The sequence below is a fragment of the Rhamphochromis sp. 'chilingali' genome (assembly GCF_963969265.1).
Source record: "Rhamphochromis sp. 'chilingali' genome assembly, chromosome: 1".
Classification (NCBI taxonomy): Eukaryota; Metazoa; Chordata; class Actinopteri; order Cichliformes; family Cichlidae; genus Rhamphochromis; species Rhamphochromis sp. 'chilingali'.
Window position 1 is genome coordinate 55416820 of NC_137929.1, and position 24928 is coordinate 55441747.

The window sequence follows — 24928 nt, forward strand, 5'->3', positions numbered from 1 at the left end:
TTTTCGAGCAGCCAGACTTTCTTGTAATTTTTCTAATGATGTGTAGACAACGTCACAAAGCACCAATTTTAAATTATATCTTTAGTCACTTTGTTACTATCACCCTGTCACAAAAACACATATTTTCTTCAATTTCTATGTAAAATGACAAAAATATAAGTTTAATAGGTATAAAACTGTATTTTCTTATATTCGACTGAGCAATAATCACTGTGTAAAATCACTCAAATGTGCAATCCACTGGTATTCCTATTTATCCATATTATATATTCTGTGTTTATATATGTGTATATGTGGTATATTTATGCCTATATCCTTACTCTCATTCCCCTTTACTGTATCTGTAACATGCTGTGCTTCTGTCGGTGCTGTGCTATTGGACAGAAGCCCCTAATGTAAAGGTCCCCGAGGTCAATGCAGACTGTGCATCATCCAATGCTGAGGGCTAAAAGAGGAGATAGAGCTTTTGAAGCTTGAGATCTATGAATGTGGTGATTTGTTTTAAAAGCAGCTAAAAATATAATCTTTTTAAGCTTGCTTTTGGGTAACTTTTTGTTCTAACATTTAACCATTTTTGTTATGATGTTTATCCTTAAAGGTGCTACATTAAAAATGCTTTTCACTTACTTTACTATAATGCCATGATTTTCACCAGCATCTTAAATGTACAGCAGACATCAGTCTTACTGGGGTTAGCTAGTAAAAGTCACACCAGCAGGGGAACTAAATAACGCCTGATTTTCTTTTCCGGACACAATTTGTAGCTGCACCAGAATCCGCCGGAAACGCACCCTGCGCTGTAGTGTGTGGATGTGTTCTTCGTCAAAACACAGCTGAGAAAACAAACAAACATGTTTTACTGGATGAAGAGCGGCAGCAGCGGCGGCCCCGAGCCGGTCGACAGCGTCGGTAACATGTCTAAGAGCGACATACTGAGAGGAATCGTCACCGAGAAAATGAGCACAGCCGCCCGCGAGATCTTAGCGGTGGTGGAGAGGACTGTAGCCGACTACGAGGAGGAGGCTGCGGGCTTCAGGCGAGAGATCGGCCGTCAGAGGAGACTGCTGGAGCTCCTGCAGCCTAACGTCTCTCTGGAGAGAAGAGGTGAGTGGACAAATAAAGCTGCTCGCAGCCACAAAAAGCTGATTTGTAAATTTAGAATTTGCCGAACTTCGTTTAAAAATCGCTGATTTTACGTTTACAAGCTGTTAAACATACAGATGTGTAATTACAATAAAATGTGAATGCAGGGGAAATAATATTAGCGTTATTTGCAATTCGGCATGAATCTCTCTCAGCTTAAGTGTAGAGAAGAGCAGATGATTCAATTTTTTTTTTTTTTTTCCCCTGAACTAGACCTTGAGGTGTATAAAGCCTCTACTTGAGGTAGAACCTTCAGCCTGGAGTGGTTATTCCATACATTTTTTAGTGCCATGACCTCAGACTTTGAGGGACTAATTAGAATTTCTGCTGCTTCAGGCTGTTCCAGTGAGATGGAGGTCGCCAACAGAAAACATCTGAGACCACCCAACTAAACTCTTCTTGAGCGTGCAATCTGACTTACTGCTTTTTATTATCCACGCTCTCATGGCTGTTGTACAGACTCTTAAAAGCATGTAGCAACAGGCCATATAACCCATAACCATGCCCTTCTTCTCACAAGATATGCCATTGGGCGTAATGTAGTTATCCTTGAGAGCATAAGAGTCTGGTCTAATTCTTATCCCAGATTGTCATTCTTTGTTTTGTTTTGGGTTTTTTTTTTTGTCTTTTTGGAATCTAGAGTTAATTTTTTCTTAGTGGTTTACATAATAAAAACAATGATCAACAGGAAGGAGCGTCTTTGGAGCTGCAGTCAAACACCACAGTCACACAAAGCTGATATATTGATCAAATGTTCTTTTTGACCAAAAAACACAAAGTCCTACAGCCTGATGTGGAGAGGCATGAGGTGGAAGTCGTGCCTGAGGACAGAGAGGAGCAACAGCCCAAGCAACAGACAGGTACGTCTGAACAGTCTTACCATTAATTGTTTTTATTTTGGGGGGGGGGGGGGGGGGTTCAAGGCTTTTATAAAGAATATTGCAAAATGACACAGGCACCCTATAACATGGGTAACCCCATATATAGGTATATATCCAGAATACAACCAGTTGGCAACCAGATGAGTTGCGCTTATTGGCACAGACTGATTAAGATTGATTGCAACATGTTGGCAGTCTGTCCATGTTTGTAAATTGGCCTCCAGTTATTTGCAAACATCACCAATTTGTCACCAGCAGTCAGTCAAAAGTCAGCCTGACTGTTTAGAACCAATTTGCCTCCTACTGTGTGTTAATAAGGAGGTTCAAAGTTTTTATTTTTTATCACCATGGCCTCATCTGGTCAGAATGCAAAGAAAACTGCTATCAATTAGTTGCCGTATATCTTGGTTTACTTCACTGTAATCAGTAGTAACTTAAAGGAAGACACGCATGGACTGCTAAACTCTGAAAGAGAAAACAAGTCATTTAAGTTAATGACTTTAAGTCATTAACTTAAATAAAGATTTAAACTGAGAACTACAAATCAAACTCACCTAAGCTGCCGCCCCATGTGGAGTGAAAAGAGGGCATGAAAGTGAGTGCAGTGCTTATATAATGTGCGCCAGGCGAGTTCAATTAATCAAATTATTACTAAAGCAAACTGACTAAACCACATGTATCGTGTGTTTATCATCATATGATTCAAATTAAAAACCATAACAAAAAGTGACTTCTGATGTATCCAGGTGTGGAGGACACTGAGAGCCTGGGCCTGCTTTGGTACGACGACATTGATGACGATGAAGAGGAGCAGGAGTTGATGCAACCAACAAGTTCCCGACAAAAACGAGAAGATCTAAAGGACCCAGATTATAAAATGCCGTCAAGGTTAGAACAAACACCACTTTAAGGAACAACAAACTGTAGAGGTTTGTGATATGGCCAACAATATGTGGATGGTCCCCAAGTTTATTTGCATTTGCTTTATAGTCTTTTATGGCACTGACTTAGTTCCTGCATTTTCGCCAGAGTTCCGACTATCAGGAAGAAGCCCGGCAGACCTCGCATCAGTGACACAAAGAACCATATAGATCTCAGAGTCCGCATCCTGGAGGACTCTCACACCAATGTGCTCTCTAAGACGAGTATGAAATGTTAATCATTAAGGTTTTGTACTTGTCTGTTATGTGGTACAGTGTTAGCCGTGCTATTAATACCATTTTTTCTTTGTTCCTAATTCAAAGCATTTTCCAATGCTTACAAAAATATTTAATTACATTATTTATCATCAGAAATAGTCAAAGACTGGCCAACTAATCACTTGAACTAATGAATACTAGGGCAAGGTTTGGTTTTACTGACTGCCTAAGGACTATTGATCTTAAGATGAATTTCTTCTGTTCCAGTATTCAAGAAGTTCCCAGCACACGACCTGAAGTGCCCTCTTGGTCTACAGGAAGCTGAATTCCTGGACCTGTTGAAGTCAACCTTTCCTCAGCTGGCAGATGATGAACCTTTTGACTTGTTCACAACTGACAGAAGCCGGAGGCTCCAGCCCCTGAAAGTGAAGACTGTGACTCCAGAGGAGATCCACATGTTCATTGGAAACTCTGCCCTCTACATCCGCCTGAAGGTAGACGCTGTACCTGTTTGTGCTGCTTTTGCCTCTGACTTTGGTAGGATTTTGATAATTTTGCCTCTTTATACCACAATAACAGATTTAAAATGTAACAATCATGATGTGATTTAAATGTACACTTTAAGATTTTACAAAAATGTTAAAGAAATTTTAGCTATTTTACTCTCAGTTAACATAAGTACTGATAATAATTTGGAAATGAACTCTTACAGACTAGTGAGGAGGGAGAGAAAGAGTTTCCCCCTTCACCAACAAACGATGACTGTCCATCCAGCGATGCTGACATAACAAAAGACAATGAAGCTGAACTCCAGTCAAGGTAAAAATAAAAACGGGTATAAGGATTTGTGTGCTCTTGATTGACCGACGATATCAAAAACAAGACTCTAGAATGTTGATGTAAATGGCCTGTATTTATATAGCGCTTTACTAGTCCCTAAGGACCCCAAAGCGCTTTACATATCCAGTCATCCACCCATTCACACACACATTCACACACTGGTGATGGCAGCTACATTGTAGCCACAGCCACCCTGGGGCGCACTGACAGAGGCGAGGCTGCCGGACACTGGCGCCACCGGGCCCTCTGACCACCACCAGTAGGCAACAGGTGAAGTGTCTTGCCCAAGGACACAACAACCGAGACTGTCCAAGCCAGGGCTCGAACCGGTAACCTTCCGATTACAAGGCGAACGCCAACTCTTGAGCCACGATCGGTTACTCATTAATCATAACTTAAGAGACCTTTTACTACTACGTGAGATCAGAGATCAGGGTTTCACTCAATCTAGACGCTGGATTGTGATAATTCAATGAAAAACATGAAATTTAAAAAATTATTGAGGGAACAAATTCTGATCTAACGAATACCAAACCCAAAATTCTGTGGTTCAAGTTCTCTAATGGATGAGTTTGTTGTTTTTAGTTATTGCAAGTAGACGAAACCTATGGCTTTTATGTACAGGCGCTCAGTACTTAAAACTTACCTTTAACCGTTTTGTTCCACAGCAGCTCTGATCAGCATACAGACAGTCCCAGTGTGGACATGCTGGCCAGCAGCTCAACATCACAAAAGCAAGACCTGCAAACAGATGAAGAGGCCTGTGAGAGGGAAGTGGACAGCAAAGATGAACACAAAGCCTTGGCTGTAGACAAATGCTTTAAACCTGTTTCTGAGCTCCAGGTGACAAAAAAGATGAAGAAACAAGTGCGCAAAAGTGACATGAAGGAGATAGAGAAGAGTAAAATAGCCTGTAAAGTGTGTGGAGTGTGGTACTTGAACCTGGGCAGCTTGATCAAACACACCTGGAGTCACCTGGAGGAGCCACAGGGTGGTTGTGGAGTTTGCGGAGAGCAGTTTGAATCTGTGGATGAGTTGAAGAGACATATCAGAATTCACCAGAAAACTCACGACTGCTCATATTGTGGGAAATCTTTCTTCACCATCGTCGGTCTTAACAGCCACGTTTCTCTGCACACAGGAGACAGGCCATTCAAATGTAAGATTTGCAGCAAAACCTTTGCTTACATGTCTGGTCTGAATGTTCACCATTGGGTCCATGTGGAAGAGAAACCACACAAATGTGACATTTGCCCAAAATCCTTTGGTTTGAAGGCGCAGCTCCAAGCTCACAGCAAGATACACACCAGCAAAGACAGATACGTCTGCAATATCTGTGGAAAGTCTGTCTGTGACCTTCGATCTTTGACCCGCCACAAGTTCACTCACTCTGGAGAGCGGCCGTATGGCTGCCAAATCTGCGGGAAGCGTTTCAAACTTTCCGGGAACCTGAAGTCCCACGAGAAGATCCACATGGCTAGGGAGCGACCTTTTCTCTGCCACGTCTGCTGCAAATCCTTCCTGTCAAACTGCAGCCTGATGACTCACATGAAGACGCACAGCAGCGAGAGGCCGCATGTCTGCGGCGTGTGTAGCAAAGGCTTCGTGTCCAACGGCGAACTCAAGGTTCACATGCGAGTGCACACTGGTGAGGCGCCGTACGGCTGTTCCGATTGCGGCCGTTTCTTCAAACGCAAGACTCACCTGACCAACCACATCAGGAGCCACTTGGGCATCAAACGGTTTGTGTGCGCGATCTGTGGGAAGGCGTGCTCTCGCCAGGAACACCTGACGGTCCACATGAGGACCCACAACGGAGAGAGACCGTACCAGTGCACCATCTGCGAAAAAGCCTTCACCCAGAGCCACTGTCTGAAAACGCACATGAAGAGCCACCAGGTGGAGGAAACCTCTGTCCCCAGTCCATCCACAACCTAAACGACACTGAAAACAACTTTTTTTTTATCATAATATACTTACAGATGCAGTTTGTTTTTGTTTTTTTTTAATCTGTGAACTTTATATTTCATTTTTTTAAACTGGAAAAAGTGTTGTGGATTTTTTTTTTTCTTCTTTTTATAACTTTTTGTGCTAAAACACGTGGTTCTTAGATCATCATGTCACTTACAGCAAACATGTAGTCTGGTGACCAACAGTTCTACTAAATCGTTATTTTTTTGGGCATAAAGACCTAAGTTACTGAAGGACCTGCTTATAAAATAAAACAAAAAAAATCACAAAGTTCTGTAAAAAATTTGGTGCAGTAAAATGTTAGTCATGTAAACCACTCTGCTTTAAATAAAAAGGGGAAAAAAGTTAACTATTTGAATTCTTGGTTAGTTTCTTTTCTCTTTTAACACAGTAATACTGATAATCAGAACTCTCAAAATTAGTTTAGTATGATTTTGGCCATCTTAAAAGTCTTTGAGTTTCATCTTGTTTCCTAATTGTTCCCCTTAATTGTGTTTCAGGGGGAACTTTGTATTAATCAAATTGTTTTAGAAGTGAGCTAATATCAAGCCAACAGCCATTGTAAACAGATGTTCCCAGATTTTTTCTTAGAAACCACAGATATCCTCCGCAGTTGTTTCAAAGGAAAACGCACCTTTGAGTGTTGAAATGCCAGTGTACTCAGAGGCGGGGATTTGAAAGTAGCCGATCCGAGAGCGTTGTTCATCTCTCTTAATTGCATCTCCAGCAGATGCAGTCCAGCGTTCCCACATCATACATGTAGCTATCTCGAGTGTTTTTCATTTTGTTCTTAAAGTCATTCATCCCCAGATTTATATATTCAGGGTGTAAACTATAAAATCATTTATAGGCAGTTTTGTTTTACCACATCCAAAATTCAAGGTTTTTCAAAATTCACGGGTGCTCTTGGACCGTAACCCCCCATCAATTTCAGGGCTCAAATGTACATTAACACACACTTTAGATCAGCATATAATTGTAAAAGTGGGCAGTCAGAATAACGAAAACCAGTAAAAAGCTTTAAAAAAAAGCCAAACATCTGCTGTCACCCAGAACTCCTCTGTATTCATACAGCGCCTTTCATCACAGGAAAGGAATTAGAGCCTCACCAAAACAAAACAAAAACCAACCTTGAGAAACATCAAATAAAAAATAGAAACACTTGAGTGCGCAATGAAAACATAATTAACTAGAGATAAAGAAGGCGCGGAGAGATCAGCGAAAGAGTTAACTTAAACAAAAAAAAAAATCTCCACACAGAAACAACCATCCAGGTTTATAAAACTTTGAAATCCAGAAGCTTCTCTAAACTTAGGAGCTGAAAAACAATCTTTTTGGGGGGATTTCTGTCGTATTCTGTGTCATTTTACACTGTTAGTTTGTATAAAAATTGACCAATACTTTACGTTTTGTCTTAAACCTTTAACCCTGCAATTATATATATACAAAACTACCTTGTACTGCTATTGTTTTTAGTACAAATAGCCTAAAATATCACATTAGTTGCAGACATCAGTCATACAAATAAAATAAAGGGGGTTGTGTATGCGAGTGAGGGAGCAGAGCACTGACTCTGTTATGTCTGCAGCAATGTGGAAGACCTGGCAATCTATCCATTCTTACAAGCACAAGCTGAAAGTAGAATAAAATATTGATGTCAAGTAGTGGGAATAAGTAGGACTCTAAACTGTACAACAGTGTTTTGATTCTGCGTTCTGCAGCGTTCTTATATTAAAAAAAACTCCTATAAATCACTTCGAGGGATCAAACCTTGCCTCTCTTCCCTCGCACGATCTGATATCGTCGTGTTCATGTTGTTCCAGATCAACATAGTAAATGTTGTTCCAAGATCAACATTGCAAGTGACCAATCAGAATACTATGTTGATCTGGGAACAACACCAACACAACGATATCAGATCGTGCGTGATCTCGTGGGCTGTGATCCAACATGTGACTGCTTTTAGTGGTAAAGCTACACAACATCAACTGCATGCACTCTGATGGTATGTGACACACACACTCATGAAATGTGCAAGTGTTTTGTTTTTCTTACTGAACTAAATCCAGCAGCACCACCAGTCACACAGAACTGAGAGAAATTTCTGTCAGACATGTCTGGTTCTTTTTTCAAGTCAAGCGGCTTTTATTGTCCTTTCAACCATGTACGGAAATGAGACAACATTCCTCTGAGACCCTGGTGCTACATATGACATATAACAGACAGTCAACACAGGACTACATAAAGTCCAACGTGCAAAAATTGCAAAGAAACAAGACAAGACAGTGCAACACTGGACAGCACAGGACGATACACACACAAAACAGTGTAATGGAAATAGGCAAAATACTGAGTGTTGTGCAAAAAGTAACTTGGTGTCTGATGGTCTGCATGTGTGTGTTAGTGTGTGTGTGATACTGCAGATAAGTGTTTGGTAGTGACGTGTATGTAGCTCTGCGTGTGTGTGTGTGTGTGTGTGTGTGTGTGTGTGTGTGTGTGTGTGTGTGTGTGTGTGTGTGTGCCAGTCCAGTCACTGAGTGTTCAGGAGTCTGATGGCCTGGGGGAAGAAACTGTTTCACAGTCTGGCATTGAGGCCCGAATGCTGCAGTACCTCTTGCCATTGGGCTGCAGGGTGAAGAGTGTGTGTGAGGGTTGTGTGGGGTCCTCCACAATTCTGGTGGCTTGTGGATAGAGCGGGTGATACAAGTGTCTGTGATGGAGGGAAGAGGCATGATCTGATATGGTCGTGTTGGTGTTGTTCCCAGATCATCATAGTAAATGTTGTTCCAGGATCAACATTGCAAGTGACCAATCAGAATGTTGTGACGTCATACTTTTGCGACTTCGGGAAAAACCGCCATAAAACAAAAAACTGTACTTAAGCTGCGAGAAACCGCCTCTGTCCGCCGATCAACGGACCCTGACCCTAACACCCTAGATGGTTATACCCACATCGGCTGGGGGAGTGTTCGCATCAGCTCTTTCGATGGTGAAGATAGCAAGGGTAATTTGTTTGTCTTGGGTCTTCATTCAGGTAAAGAGGTAGTGCCCTGAGGACACACTCTCTCCCCTTTTCAATAGTTTGCTTCTGTAGAGAGTGGCAGAGATACAGGAAGAGAAAACAGAAATACTTTAGGATGACACAAACTCACATTATACGCAAAATGAATGAATGACAAAAACTGATCTTTAACATACAGGGAGTGCAGAATTATTAGGCAAGTTGTATTTTTGAGGAATCATTTTATTATTGAACAACAACCATGTTCTCAATGAACCCAAAAAACTCATTAATATCAAAGCTGAATGTTCTTGGAAGTAGTTTTTAGTTTGTTTTTAGTTTTAGCTATTTTAGGGGGATATCTGTGTGTGCAGGTGACTATTACTGTGCATAATTATTAGGCAACTTAACAAAAAACAAATATATACCCATTTCAATTGTTTATTTTTACCAGTGACACCAATATAACATCTCCACATTCACAAATATACATTTCTGACATTCAAAAACGAAACAAAAACAAATCAGCGACCAATATAGCCACCTTTCTTTGCAAGGACACTCAAAAGCCTGCCATCCATGGATTCTGTCGGTGTTTTGATCTGTTCACCATCAACATTGCGTGCAGCAGCAACCACAGCCTCCCAGACACTGTTCAGAGAGGTGCACTGTTTTCCCTCCTTGTAAATCTCACATTTGATGATGGACCACAGGTTCTCAATGGGGTTCAGATCAGGTGAACAAGGAGGCCATGTCATTAGTTTTTATTCTTTTTATACCCTTTTGATAGGTTTGTAGCATAAACCTATTCGCTGGAACGTTAAGGACAACTTGCTACACAGCAAAAGGCAAGACACAAGGCACCAAAGTTCTTCGTGTTACTCATGCATGAGGGAAACCTGCCTGGAGCCAAGTGTCGTTCCACCACTTGACCTCTGTCAGACTCTCAGCCAGGTTCCCCATAGCACTCCTTTTATTGTGGTTACATGAATATGCATAGGGTCATTAACATATAACATCTTACTTAGGTATACATGTGAACAAAGAATACTGTGTGTGTGTGTGTGTGTGTGTGTGTGTGTGTGTGTGTGTGTGTGTGTGTGTGTGTGTGTGTGTGTGTGTGTGTGTGTGTGTGTGTGTGTGTGGGGTCAGAGTGTGACTGGTCTGGAAAATCTAACAGTTCATCTAAACAAAAGGCACTTAGACTAGAACAGACGTAGCTACGTTAATGTAATGCTACTGTAAAACAATAAAACAAGGTATGACCTCTCCCATGCTCCCATGCTCCCAGCCTTTGCAGCCTGCTAAAGATCACACATCCTATCACTACACAATGATTATACACCTCTAAGCATATATGGTTAAATATTTCCTAATACAAATGACAATAATAAAATCTAAACCCATCACCTTTCTTGCCAGCCACGCTGTGGAGTACTTGGACGCGTGTGATGGAGCATTGTCCTGCATGAAAATCATGTTTTTCTTGAAGGATGCAGACTTCTTCCTGTACCACTGCTTGAAGAAGGTGTCTTCCAGAAACTGGCAGTAGGACTGGGAGTTGAGCTTGACTCCATCCTCAACCCGAAAAGCCCCCACAAGCTCATCTTTGATGATACCAGCCCAAACCAGTACTCCACCTCCACCTTGCTGGCGTCTGAGTCGGACTGGAGCTCTCTGCCCTTTACCAATCCAGCCACGGGCCCATCCATCTGGCCCATCAAGACTCACTCTCATTTCATCAGTCCATAAAACCTTAGAAAAATCAGTCTTGAGATATTTCTTGGCCCAGTCTTGACGTTTCAGCTTGTGTGTCTTGTTCAGTGGTGGTCGTCTTTCAGCCTTTCTTACCTTGGCCATGTCTCTGAGTATTGCACACCTTGTGCTTTTGGGCACTCCAGTGATGTTGCAGCTCTGAAATATGGCCAAACTGGTGGCCAAGTGACGTGCTGATTTGCCTAATAATTCTGCACTCCCTGTATTTAGAAACGGCCAAACAGTCTGCAGTCTATGAACTAACCGTAGCTAACGCCAGCTAACAATGTTAACTCGGTGGCGAGTAGCCTTCATTAATAGTAATAAAAGTCACACATGAAAAAATGCGGACCTCAGCAAGTCCAGGAACTCAGCTTCCTGTAGACCATGAGGACACTTCAGGTACTGCACTGGATACTTAGTCACTGGAAGGGAAGAGTTCATCATGAGTTCATCATGGTTAGATACCATATTTCTAAGATTTTCAGGGTCGAGTACAATAACCTCAGTTCTATCTGAATTTAAGTTCAGTTAGCAGCCATCCAGGTCTAAATGTCTTTAAGACATTCCTGCAGTTTAACTTACTGGTGTGTATTATCTGGCTTCATAGACAGATAAAGTTGGGTGTAATTTGCATATCAGTGATAATGTATCCTATGCCTTCTTATTTTACAGCAGACACCGTCACTGTAAAATATCAGAATATTCCTGAGGGAGGAATCAGTTGGAGTTCAGATTGGGAGAGTATGAAATCTTCAGACTTTTTAACATAGATTAATTCTTTTAATGTTTCTGTGATTAAATAACAAGCTGTTAACCTTGTCGGAGAGCATATCAATCTGAGAGTCCTCCAGGATGCAGATTCTGAATTCAATATGCTTCTGAGGGGCACTGATCTGAGATTTTCCACAAGGCCGTGGTAGAAGAATGTCAGTCATTTTCATCTCATCTTTTCATTTTTCTGCCCAAACCTCCGTCTCTGATAATGGGCTGCATCAGCACAAACTAGGTTTTGGCATAATAATAACACTCTCTGTATTTACCAAGAGCGCGCAGAGAGAGGACTATGTGTAGAGATTTTTGCGAGTGACCTTCTTGCATATGCATTTCAAGTTCCTTTCTAAAGGTGCAAAATATATGCTGGAGAATATTTATGTTGGGCGGAACTTAAAAATCTGGTGTAACACTTTAAAAGTTACTTTGTGTTGTTGGCATTCACATGTAGACTCAGGGAAAAATATGTGTCCTCATTAGGACAGTGTTCTATGTGGGACTATAGCCTACAGGTTTATATTTTTTAATTATAGAGTAATGAGAATGTAACGTAATGAGTATTGTAACAAATTACACTCTCCAGTGAGTAATTAAATAATAATGTGTTGCATTACTTTTAAGAAAAGTAATGTGTAGAGTGTAATACATTACTTTGAAAAAAATAATGAACCCCAACACTGTTTAAATCAAGGGCGCAAACTGATTTTCTAACATCTGCAACTTGCAGTTCACTGCTAATTACACAGATATTAAACGTCAAAAAAGGGTGCTTGCTATGGTCACAGTTATTGCTGTGTGGAAAAAGCATCATCTACTCAAAGATGAAGAACAAACATGGAGCCAGCATGACAATCACAAAGAGAAATGGCTGCAAAACAGAGAGAGCAGAGCAGAGGGATGACATCACGGACTGTCCTAAAAATAATGAGCCTCTGTATGGACATCAGTCTGATCAATTAATTTATGTTATGTTATGTTAGCTTTAAAAACATGTGAAAAAAGTATTTAGTTCAGTTCTGTTTTATTTATATGGGTCCAAATCAAAGTGCTGTTATTACACTCCTGCGAAACTGTGATCATTTCAGGACCATGGACAGCGCATGAGTGTTTGACTGTGCCTCTTGGGATGATCTGATATTATCGTGTTGGTGTTGTTCCTGGAACAACATAGGCTGTATCCCAATTCAGGGTCTGCAGCCTTAAAGGCCGCATTTTAAGGCCAATTACGTCACAGCGACGCGACGAAGGCTGTCCCAATTCAAGGGCTGCTCGAAATGCAGAGCTGTAAAACTAATTAGTAAAGCATAAGGTGGCTGAAAATATAATATTTGAATTAATCTAACTTAAATTTAACATTTTACTGCCACAAATAAGAAATGTGTTTAAGTAACTAATCTAAACTATCTAACCTGTAAATACATAATTTATGTTCATACACCATAACTTGATTTAGTCTTAAATATCTCTTGTTAATCCTAAGTAGTTTTTTAAAATTAGATGACTTAAAGATTTTTGCTTTAAACTAACACAACGCAATTTCGTGGAACCTGTTGACAAAATAATTTTAATTAAAGTCAACGTTTCATTTTTTTGAGTGGGAAAGCTACAATATCAAGGCTTAATGCAGAATTTTCTGTACGTTTTTGTCCTTGACAGGTTAAACCACAATAAATAGCAATAGCATATACGTTGTGTGTGTGTAGTTGTCTGCCTCTTATAACTCTAGTGATTTTCCTGCAGTTTGAAATCTCATGTGATCTTGTTAATTTCATTAGTCCAGCAACTAACCACTCTTACTAGATTGTATCAGGTCATCTCAACAAGAACAAATTAAGTTGTTGAATTTCGTACAGATCCTACATGATTTAATTACGTTCAAGATAGAAACATGAAAATTTTGTGTTCAAATTACAAGGTAGACTTTTTTAATGTAACAACCACCCAATTTACTTTTTTCGGTATACCAAAAAAACGTAGAGGCAGCTGTTCGACTTGACTGAGATGGATGCCTTCCTGAAACCACAATCCAAAGCGTGCAAGACTGAAATCCCGTGCAGTGTCGCGAGAATTAACATTGCTATATCATTGACTTACTTCACTCAAACATGATATGAACAATTCTTATCTATCCGCTCTGCATATTATGTAGTTTTTACACTATATAGTTACACTTAACTTTAAACCATGAGGCAATTGTGTTAAATACACGCAAGGTGCTTACGTAAATCCAAGAGCTGGCCAATCCCTTTTTTTTTAGTGTAGCTACAAATAATCATGTGCAGTTCCACGAGATTATTAAAAGACAAAAGGAAAACATATTACTGATACAGAAATAGTTTCGCTGCAAAAAGTGCAGCCTTAGCTAATGCAGTGGCGGAGCGGGGGGGTGGCTTACTGGGCTTAAGCCCGGGTTGTTTTTTCAGAAGCCTGGCGTCTTTTGGAGTGTAATTTTTTCATAGTTAGATGCCTGGCTGACAACTGTATAAAACAAAAACTACACACAATATTCGAAGCACATAGTGCACACTGTGGGAATTTACGACTGTGCGTAAATCCCCCCTAATATTGGTATGATCCGAGCTCAGGCACTAAGCGACTGAGCGAGGGGGCGGGGCAGCTGCTGCTTGCGAGTGCGCTGTTGGAGAAACGGAGCCAGGCAGACAGAGGAGAATGGAAGTTTGACCAGATACCAAAGCAAATCATTTGTACTGTACAAATAATGTAAATATGACGGTGTATCACGAAAGATTGATATCAAACTGATCGCCTGACCCATATTACGTTACTTGCTCTTCAAGTGAATCAACAAATGGCGAAATGAAAAGCCGAACAACAACAAAGCTGTTTCTTTAGAGAGTCTTAGCTTACATGTGTGTTTATTTCATATTTTCAGTTGTTTCCCTCCAGGCTAAATAAATCGGTTTCAGTAATGCACTAATATACAAGAATGGACATAAGATAAGATAAGATAACCTTTATTAGTCCCACACGTGGGAAATTTGTTTTGTCACAGCAGAAAGTGGACAGTGCAAAAGTTATGAGGCAAAAATTAGAATACAATAAGAATAAATACAGTACACAACTGTACAGAATAGAATAAAATAAAATACTATATACAGTAGAATAAAATAAAATAAATATACAATAAGATAAAAATAGAATACAAATACAAATACTATATACAACTGAGTAAAAATACAATGATGACAGAAAGGATTATTGCACTTAGTATTATTGCATATGTATGGATGTGTGTGCTTGATCAGTTAAAGTCTTTATTATGGAGTCTGACAGCAGTGGGGAGGAAAGACCTGCGAAATCTCTCCGTCCCACACCGTGGGTGCCGCAGTCTCCCACTGAAGGAGCTGCTCAGTGCTGTCACAGTCTGCTGCATGGGGTGGGAGATGTTGTCCATCAGGGATGACAGCTTAGCCGCCGTTCTCCTGTCACTCACCACCTCCACTGGGTCCAGAGGGCATCCTAGAACAGAGCTGGCCCTTCGGATCACCCGAAGCTTCTTTCAAAGAAAAAACTCTGGTAGTATTTTATATATTATGGTTTGTATGTTGTTCAGCATATTTCTATGCAAAACAAGAGGAATTTCAATACACAGCAGGATATTCACAGTTTAAACTAGATATTTACATACACTTTAGGGAAAACACAAGAGAATTTTTTTACTGTACAACATCAATTTAGAGTAAACTTGTTCTGTTTTGGATAAATAAATATTGAAATATCTTTTGAATTAGTTAAAGAGAGAAAGAGCTGTCTATTGTTTTATCATTTTCATCAAATTTAGGAGTACATGTACACTAAGTTTATTGTTAATTAATAAGAAAACTCCAGACGATTCCATTTTGAGCTGAAGAAGCCTCTGATAGGTTAGTAGAGTCCATGTGAGTAAATTGGTGGCACAGCTGTGGATGCATATAAGGCAAAACACAGAGCCTGTTTCTTTGAAATGGGAAAATTAAGAGATGTCAACCAAAACACCAGGAAAACAATTGTGGAGCTCCATAAGTGTGGCTCAATTTGAATACAATTTGGTGCCATTTACAATTAAGAAATACAGATAGTTTCTCTCTTTACTCTTAAAGTTAACAAATATGTTTTTTATATTTATCAATCTAAAAAAATAAACATTTAGTCTGATTTGATCTTACAATTAAAAAAGTGTTTTTATCTGAAGAGTACATAAATATGTGGTTTCAATTGTATATTTGATGATTGTCAGCACAAAGAGGGAGAGAGAGGAGCAGAGAGGGAGATGGAGAATGAGGACAGAACAGAGATGAACAAGAGCAGGTGAGACACACATGTTAGTCAAATGGTCGTTTGCCAGAAGTATCACCGTATCATAGGTACTCATGTATCTCGTACCTAGTGTTTCTTTTTAGGTTTGCTATTTTTCAAATTCTATATTTACTAAGTTCTGCAGGCTTGTTTGCACAACAAGGCTGAATAATTATATAAACTTTTCTCAATCTAAATAGTGGACTTTGGTAGAATAAAAAAAAATAAGTGTAGTGCAGGTCTATGATGATTTTTAGTGCTACTATCATCTAGTTCTGATTCTGGTTCTGTCTTGGTTAAATCCTCAGTAGTCCTGATTTTGAACTGGAATTAAAACAGCACTACATCCTGTTTTAATTCTGGATCAGTTCTGGGTCTGGTTGAATTGGGGTTTATTCCGCGTGTCTTGATACAGCCCCGACTTTGTTCTGCCTTGCTGCTTAATTAAAAAACTAGTTTAAGGTGTCCTGCATATGTGATACAGTGGGGCAAAAAAGTATTTAGTCAGCCACCGATTGTGCAAGTTCCCCCACTTAAAATGATGACAGAGGTCAGTAATTTGCACCAGAGGTACACTTCAACTGTGAGAGACAGAATGTGAAAAAAAAATCCATGCAGGCTCCAGGTCCAGACGGCTTTCCTGCAGAATTCTACAAAGAATTCTGGTCGATTCTAGCACCAGTTTTCTACAGAACATTGTTGGAAATTAAAGAAAAGGGCAGACTTCCATCAAATATGAATTCTGCAAACATTAATCTCCTGCTAAAACCAGGCAAAGACCCTGTATATCCCTCAAGCTATCGTCCAATATCCCTTATAAATGTAGACCTTAAAATAATCTGCAAAGCTCTCTCAAAGAGACTGGAGAAAATAACCCCCCTCTTAATTCATCCTGACCAAACTGGTTTCATAAAAGGTAGGCACTCATCAACAAATACACGTAGATTACTTAATTTGATAGACTACTCATACAGTAAAAACCTAGAAACTACAATATTCTCTTTAGACGCAGAAAAAGCATTTGACAGAGTTAACTGGAAATTTCTATTTGCAACTTTACACAAATTTGGTTTTGGATCCTCTTTCATAAACTGGTTAAAAATATTATATAATTCCCCAACAGCTTGTGTTAGAACAAATGACCAGACATCCTCCAGCTTCTGTCTCTTGAGGGGCACCAGGCAGGGATGCCCACTCTCCCCTTCACTGTTTGCAATTTTTATTGAACCACTAGCAGCAGCAATTAGACAGAATTCAGTAATTAAGGGCATAAAATGCAAGAACGTGGAACATAAAATCAGCCTTTATGCGGATGATGTGTTACTCTTTCTCCAAAATTCACAAACCAATATCTCTGGGGCGATTGAATTGATAAACTCTTTTGCAAGAATATCAGATTACTCAATTAACTGGTCAAAATCTACAGTTCTACCGATTAATTGCTCCCTCCATAATTCCTCTTCTACACCACTGCAATCGGGAAATATAAAATATTTAGGTATTAATGTTTCTCCCAAGCTTGCAGATCTAACTAAATTAAACCATATCCCACTTTTAAAGAAGGTAGAAGATGATCTGGCTAGATGGAAATGTCTACCCATATCACTCATGGGAAGGGTTGCCGCTATAAAAATGATGGTCTTACCAAAAATAAATTATTTATTCTCAATGATCCCAACTAAACCGCCAAAAGATTGGTTCAGATCTCTAGATTCATGTATGTCCAAATTCCTTTGGAAAAATAAACCCCCACGTATAAGCTTAAAAACACTACAAAAGACCAAGGATAAAGGAGGACTAGAACTGCCTAACTTTCAGCACTACTTCTTAGCCAACAGGCTTCAGTTTATCTCAGGATGGCTAAAACATACCCTCTTAGATGAACCTTGGCTAGATGTAGAACAAGCACTTTGCAATAATCTAGAGATCTCAGACCTACCATTTATCAGCTCAAACATCCAACGACATGAATGCTTTAAAAGCATCAACATCAGCTCTTCTCTGACAGCATGGTGGGAGTTTCTAAAATTGACGGCGTCTTCATTAATCCCATGCAAACGTACACCTATCTGGAACAACCCTGACATATTACAAAACAATAATATGATAAACTTTTCAGATTGGAGTGGTAAAGGAATCAAATATTTAGAACATATACTAGAAGGAACAGAATTTATCTCATTTGATGGACTAGTTACACAATATGGAATCAACAAGAAAAGATTTTTAGAATATCAACAAATTAAATCCATAGTAAAAAAGAAATTTAAACCAGGTCAAGTTGAACTACAAACACCACCAAGTGTGGTTCAATTTCTTACTCTTAAACCCCCCAAATTACTATCCAAAATATACAGAATGCTTTCTAAAACAGATGAATCAATATCACTTCCTATTGCAAAATGGGAAGCGGATTTATCAGTTAACTTAGACCTAAACTTCTGGTCTCAGATTTGCTTAAAAACCTTTCATCTAATTAGAAATCCCAGTCTTCAATTAATTCAATACAAAATATTACATAGAGTGCACTATACAGGTCATCGGATGTTCAAGATGGGCTTTACGTCTACCAACAACTGCTCTCACTGCCAAACCAATTCACCGGACAATTATATCCACGCTCTTTGGTTCTGTCCACCAGTTCAGAAGTTTTGGCGCGAGATATGTGAAGACTTATCGAAGTGTCTGAAATGTAACATTCCAACTTCCCCCTTAGTGTGTTTGTTGGGCAGCTTAGATAATGTCACTTCAGAAAAGAATATCGCCCATATGATTTTCACTGCCCTATGCATAGCCAAGAAAACAGTCCTCATGAACTGGAAAAATAAAAATAATCTTAATTCTAACCAATATAGAAATTATCTATTAGATTACATTAGTCTTGATACAGCCTCTGCCACCACATCAGATCAATTGCTCTGGGCTCCTTTGATCAGCTCCATCACCTAGTGGGGGTGGGGGGTCATAGTTTGGTCCCACCTTCACTGTTGTGATTGGTGTGGGGGTAGGGACAGGCTTAGGGCGTCGGGGGGTTCCCCGGAGGCATCTTCCTTGGGGGGCTCAACCCGGGGTAGTGGTCATGTCCAGTTAGGGGCTCTGTTGGCTCTCATGTGACTGTTTCCTCGCGGCTGCGTGCAGCGGGGCTAGGGGAGGGTCTGTGCTGACGGACGTGGGTTACTGACCTGGTAGCCTGGCTGCCCCTGGGTGGGTCCGGGATGGGCGTGAGGTTCTGGGGGCGCTCCGTCTCTGGGCTGGGGCCCGGGCCGGGCCTCGGGGGCTTGGGTCCTGGTTGGTGTGTTGCCGGGGTTGTGGGCGGGTGGGTGCTTGGGGGCCACCCCTGGAGCAGGGTGCCGCTGGTGCATCGAGCCACCTGGGGGGCTCTTCAACTGGTGGGGGAGATTGTCACATCTTGCAGGAGCTTTCCTCTCCTCGGGAGCTCCCTCTGCAGGAGGGGGAGATACAGGAGAGGTGGAGGAAGATCTCAGCCTGGGTGTTTATTGTCTTATGTAGTCTGGAAGATGAGTGGATGGTGGGGTGGGTGCAGTTTTCTCTGTGGTGGGGTTGGGTGGACTGTCCCGGGCTCTGTGGGGCCGGGAGGCGCTGCGGCACTGGGCCCCGGTCTGGATGGGCCTGGGCCCCCTTTCCCTGGCGGGTCGCGGAGTATGGGGGTGCCTACTGGGGTCAGCGGGGGAGCTGGCCCCAGGGAGGGGTCACCTGCCCCTCCCTTCCTTCCCTCCCCATCTCCAGCTGCCTCCCTCTTCCCGCTCCACCACAACCACCCACACATGCAGGACCTTGGAGTAGGGGTATGTCACCAGGGTGCAGAGGAGGCTACCCCCCCCCCCCCCTGTCCCCTTCTGGCTGCCTCTGCCTCAATTTTATCCCACAATTTAGACATTCACATTACTCACACTCTCATTTTTTTTTTTTTTTTTTTTTTTTTTTTGGCATGTCCCGTTTGGCTCTTTTGCCATCAGAATTGTTGTCTAAAGGCAAAGAAAGATGCCCAACGGATTTACTTTACCAAACTGACCATCCCAGCCTTGCCGTAATGGTCCATTTGATTCACCTTTTATTGTTTATTTTATTTTCACTTACTGAATACGGGACAGACTTGACTGGGGGAAAGAAGGGGAGAAAGAAAGAGGGAAAGAGAAACAGCTGAGAAGAGGGACGGGGGAGAAGGGCAAAAGACAAAAACCAACAGAACGGGCAGAGAAAAAAAATGCATATATCAATCACCTGGATCACCTGCTGAGAAAGAAAAAAGAAAGCAAGCAGAAGAGAACAAGAGTAATAGAATAAACAACATCACAATGATATATGGGAATATGACAGTAAATACTAAATGTTAAACATTATTGTGCAGCACATAAGATCAACAGAACACAGTGTGCTTTGAGGTAGGAGCCAAAAAGGGTGTAGTTTGTGGGTGTGATCACCCGTGTGTACACCTGTGAGCATGGACGCGCTTGTTTTTTGTTTTTTTAAAAGGTTCCTTCATGTAATAATCTGCTAGAGGGTGTGGGGGGGCCACAGCCCCGTCCTCCAGGGCGTGAAGCAGGTGTGGAGGAGATCAAAACTCCAGACATCCAGAGGCCCCCAGAACACAAGAGACCAAGGAAGACCAACAGAGGGGCAGCTGCGCCACTGTCCCGGAAAGAGCTGAGGAGAGTCCCAGATGAGGGCTCACTCAGCAGCCGCGGAGCAGAAGCCAGGGGGAGTTGCAGTGACGCGCCCGTGAGCTCCGCCGGCAGCCAGCTGCGCCTGAGTGACCGAGCCCCAGGCCGAGAGGCCGGGGGCACCCCACCTCCGAAGTGGCCCGAGCGAGCCCCAGGCTCCAGGCCCCGATAAGCGGCCGCCAAGGAGTGAGCCGGTGTGTACCCGGACGCCCATCCCCGGACACAAAGAACCACCAACGCACCGATGTCTGAGGGGGTCCGCCACTGGCAGGGGAAGTGGTGGTAGGGGGAGATAGGCCTCCAAACCTTGGAGGGCCTGAGATGTCCCCAGAGAGGTGGCGCCTGACACCCAACCTGACATATAGACACAGACATACAGGCACACACAGATACAAACATCCATTCCCACCCTCATGCTCTCATATGCACTTACTCCACACTCAACCAACGTGGAGACAGACATAAAGAGACATTGTACACACAATCACACTCCCCAAGCGTACTCTACAAACCGGGTCTAGGTGCCCCCGCCCCTGGAGGGGGGAACTGCACCCAGACCCAGGTGGTGTTTCCCTTTTTCCCTGCGGTGGGGGGAGGCAGACCGCCCCGACTCCGCAGCAGCAGGAAGGCTTCACACTCCAGACCGCAGTCGGACGGCCAACTCCTCCTCCAAGTCCTAGCCCCCCTGCTCCAGCAGGTCGCAGAGAACGGGGGTGAGAGAAGACTCCGAACCTCCCTCCACCCGCTCATTGTAATGTTGATGCATGTATGTTCTAAGGTGCATTTAAAACCCAGGAGGGCTTGGAGCTACCTGCCAGAGAGCAGCAGGTAAGCGCATGGTCCCTCCTGCTAGCCCTCAATGTCTACGTGTATTTAAAATTGAGAGGTGGGCAACGATGCCAGGGGTGGGGTGTACACCCTGATGGTACTTTGGACTCTGTGTATCGTGCCCACCCCCAAGATCCTATATGTATGTGTAATGAGAGTGTGAGTAATGTGAATGTCTAAGTTGTGGGATAAAATTGAGGCAGAGGCAGCCAGAAGGGGACAGAGGGGGGGGGGGGGGGGGGGGGGGTAGCCTCCTCTGCACCCTGGTGACATACCCCTACTCCAAGGCCCTGCATGTGTGGGTGGTTGTGGTGGAGCGGGAAGAGGGAGGCAGCTGGGGAGGGAAGGAAGGGAGGGGCAAGTGACCCCTCCCTGGGGCCAGCTCCCCCGCTGACCCCAGTAGGCACCCCCATACTCCGCGACCCGCCAGGGAAAGGGGGCCCAGGCCCATCCAGACCGGGCCCAGTGCAGCAGCGCCGCCCGGCCCCACAGAGCCCGGGACAGTCCACCCAACCCCACCACAGAGAAAACTGCACCCACCCCACCATCCACTCATCTTCCAGACTACATAAGACAATAAACACCCAGGCTGAGATCTTCCTCCACCTCTCCTGTATCTCCCCCTCCTGCAGAGGCAGCTCCTGAGGAGAGGAAAGCTCCTGCAAGATGTGACAATCTCCCCCACCAGTTGAAGAGCCCCCCAGGTGGCTCGACGCACCGGTGGCACCCTGCTCCAGGGCTGGGCCCCCATGCACCCACCCGCCCACAACCCCGGCAACACACCAACCAGGACCCAAGCCCCCGAGGCCCGGTCCGGGTCCCAGCCCAGAGACGGAGCGCCCCCAGAACCTCACGCCCATCCCGGACCCACCCAGGGGCAGCCAGGCTACCAGGTCAGTAACCGACGTCCGTCAGCACAGACCCTCCCCTAGCCCCGCTGCACGCAGCCGCGAGGAAACAGTCACCGGAGAGCCAACAGAGCCCCTAACCGGACATGACCGCTACCCCGGGTTGAGCCCCCCAAGGAAGATGCCTCCGGGGAACCCCCCGACGCCCTAAGCCTGTCCCTACCCCCACACCAATCACAACAGTGAAGGCGGGACCAAACTATGACCCCCCACCCCCACTAGGTGATGGAGCTGATCAAAGGAGCCCAGAGCAATTGATCTGATGTGGTGGCAGAGGCTGTATCAAGACTAATGTAATCTAATAGATAATTTCTATATTGGTTAGAATTAAGATTATTTTTATTTTTCCAGTTCATGAGGACTGTTTTCTTGGCTATGCATAGGGCAGTGAAAACCATATGGGCGATATTCTTTTCTGAAGTGACATTATCTAAGCTGCCCAACAAACACACTAAGGGGGAAGTTGGAATGTTACATTTCAGACACTTCGATAAGTCTTCACATATCTCGCGCCAAAACTTCTGAACTGGTGGACAGAACCAAAGAGCGTGGATATAATTGTCCGGTGAATTGGTTTGGCAGTGAGAGCAGTTGTTGGTAGACGTAAAGCCCATCTTGAACATCCGATGACCTGTATAGTGCACTCTATGTAATATTTTGTATTGAATTAATTGAAGACTGGGATTTCTAATTAGATGAAAGGTTTTTAAGCAAATCTGAGACCAGAAGTTTAGGTCTAAGTTAACTGATAAATCCGCTTCCCATTTTGCAATAGGAAGTGATATTGATTCATCTGTTTTAGAAAGCATTCTGTATATTTTGGATAGTAATTTGGGGGGTTTAAGAGTAAGAAATTGAACCACACTTGGTGGTGTTTGTAGTTCAACTTGACCCGGTTTAAATTTCTTTTTTACTATGGATTTAATTTGTTGATATTCTAAAAATCTTTTCTTGTTGATCCCATATTGTGTAACTAGTCCGTCAAATGAAATAAATTCTGTTCCTTCTAGTATATGTTCTAAATATTTGATTCCTTTATCACTCCAATCTGAAAAGTTTATCATATTATTGTTTTGTAATATGTCAGGGTTGTTCCAGATAGGTGTACGTTTGCATGGGATTAATGAAGACGCCGTCAATTTTAGAAACTCCCACCATGCTGTCAGAGAAGAGCTGATGTTGATGCTTTTAAAGCATTCATGTCGTTGGATGTTTGAGCTGATAAATGGTAGGTCTGAGATCTCTAGATTATTGCAGAGTGCTTGTTCTACATCTAGCCAAGGTTCATCTAAGAGGGTGTGTTTTAGCCATCCTGAGATAAACTGAAGCCTGTTGGCTAAGAAGTAGTGCTGAAAGTTAGGCAGTTCTAGTCCTCCTTTATCCTTGGTCTTTTGTAGTGTTTTTAAGCTTATACGTGGGGGTTTATTTTTCCAAAGGAATTTGGACATACATGAATCTAGAGATCTGAACCAATCTTGTGGCGGTTTAGTTGGGATCATTGAGAATAAATAATTTATTTTTGGTAAGACCATCATTTTTATAGCGGCAACCCTTCCCATGAGTGATATGGGTAGACATTTCCATCTAGCCAGATCATCTTCTACCTTCTTTAAAAGTGGGATATGGTTTAATTTAGTTAGATCTGCAAGCTTGGGAGAAACATTAATACCTAAATATTTTATATTTCCCGATTGCAGTGGTGTAGAAGAGGAATTATGGAAGGAGCAATTAATCGGTAGGACTGTAGATTTTGACCAGTTAATTGAGTAATCTGATATTCTTGCAAAAGAGTTTATCAATTCAATCACCCCAGAGATATTGGTTTGTGAATTTTGGAGAAAGAGTAACACATCATCCACATAAAGGCTGATTTTATGTTCCACGTTCTTGCATTTTATGATATATGCATTTTTTATTTCTTTTTTTTTCTCTGCTCATTCTGTTGGTGTTTGTTTTTTGCCCTTCTCCCCCGTCCCTCTTCTCAGCTGTTTTTCTTTCCCTCTTTCTTTCTCCCCTTCTTTCCCCCAGTCAAGTCTGTCCCGTATTCAGTAAGTGAAAATAAAATAAACAATAAAAGGTGAATCAAATGGACCATTACGGCAAGGCTGGGATGGTCAATTTGGTAAAGTAAATCCGTTGGGCATCTTTCTTTGCCTTTAGACAATAATTCTGATGGCAAAAGAGCCAAACGGGACAGGCAAAAAAAATAAATAAATAAATAAAAAAAAAAATCCATGAATTCACATGGTAGGATTTGTAAAGAATTTATTCGTAAATTAGGGTGGAAAATAAGTATTTGGTCACCTCAAACAAGGAAAATCTCTGGCTCTCACAGACCTGTAACGTCCTCTGTAAGAAGCTGCTTTTCTGTCCCCCACTCGTTACCTGTATGAATGGCACCTGTTTGAACTCATCATCTGTATAAAAGACACCTGTCCACAGCCTCAAACAGTCAGACTCCAAACTCCGCCATGGCCAAGACCAAAGAGCTTTCAAAGGACACCAGGAAAAGTATTGTAGACCTGCACCAGACTGGGAAGAGTGAATCTACAATAGGCAAGCAGCTTGGTGTGAAAAAAATCAACTGTGGGAGCAATCATCAGAAAATGGAAGACATACAAGACCACTGATAATCTCCCTCGATCTGGGGCTCCACGCAAGATCTCATCCCGTGGGGTCAAAATGATCATGAGAACGGTGAGCAAAGATC

At 42.4% G+C, this 24928-nt stretch overlaps 1 protein-coding gene across 2 annotated transcripts; it reads left to right on the forward strand.

The window, feature by feature from the left end:
* Positions 1-766: 766 nt before the first annotated feature.
* Positions 767-6332, forward strand: LOC308393370 (uncharacterized protein). 2 transcript variants are annotated; one of them, XM_080877082.1, is made up of 7 exons: positions 767-1104; positions 1923-2003; positions 2771-2912; positions 3054-3169; positions 3431-3657; positions 3876-3982; positions 4675-6332. In XM_080877082.1, exons 1-7 carry the CDS (start codon positions 852-854, stop codon positions 5939-5941), a joined length of 2193 nt encoding a protein of 730 aa, XP_080733208.1. In that variant the 5' UTR covers positions 767-851; the 3' UTR covers positions 5942-6332. The 2 variants fall into 2 exon arrangements, with proteins under 2 accessions (XP_080733208.1, XP_080733207.1); XM_080877081.1 differs by having other exon boundaries at positions 4672-6331.
* Positions 6333-24928: the final 18596 nt, after the last annotated feature.

What these genes read in the sequence shown, in the direction of transcription:
- LOC308393370 (XM_080877081.1), top strand. Translation starts at nt 852, where the DNA reads ATGTTTTACTGGATGAAGAGCGGCAGCAGCGGCGGCCCCGAGCCGGTC. An exon ending in CGTCTCTCTGGAGAGAAGAG is followed by an intron (nt 1,105 to 1,922) that starts GTGAGTGGACAA and finishes AAAAACACAAAG; the next exon opens with TCCTACAGCCTGATGTGGAG. An exon ending in CAATGTGCTCTCTAAGACGA is followed by an intron (nt 3,170 to 3,430) that starts GTATGAAATGTT and finishes CTTCTGTTCCAG; the next exon opens with TATTCAAGAAGTTCCCAGCA.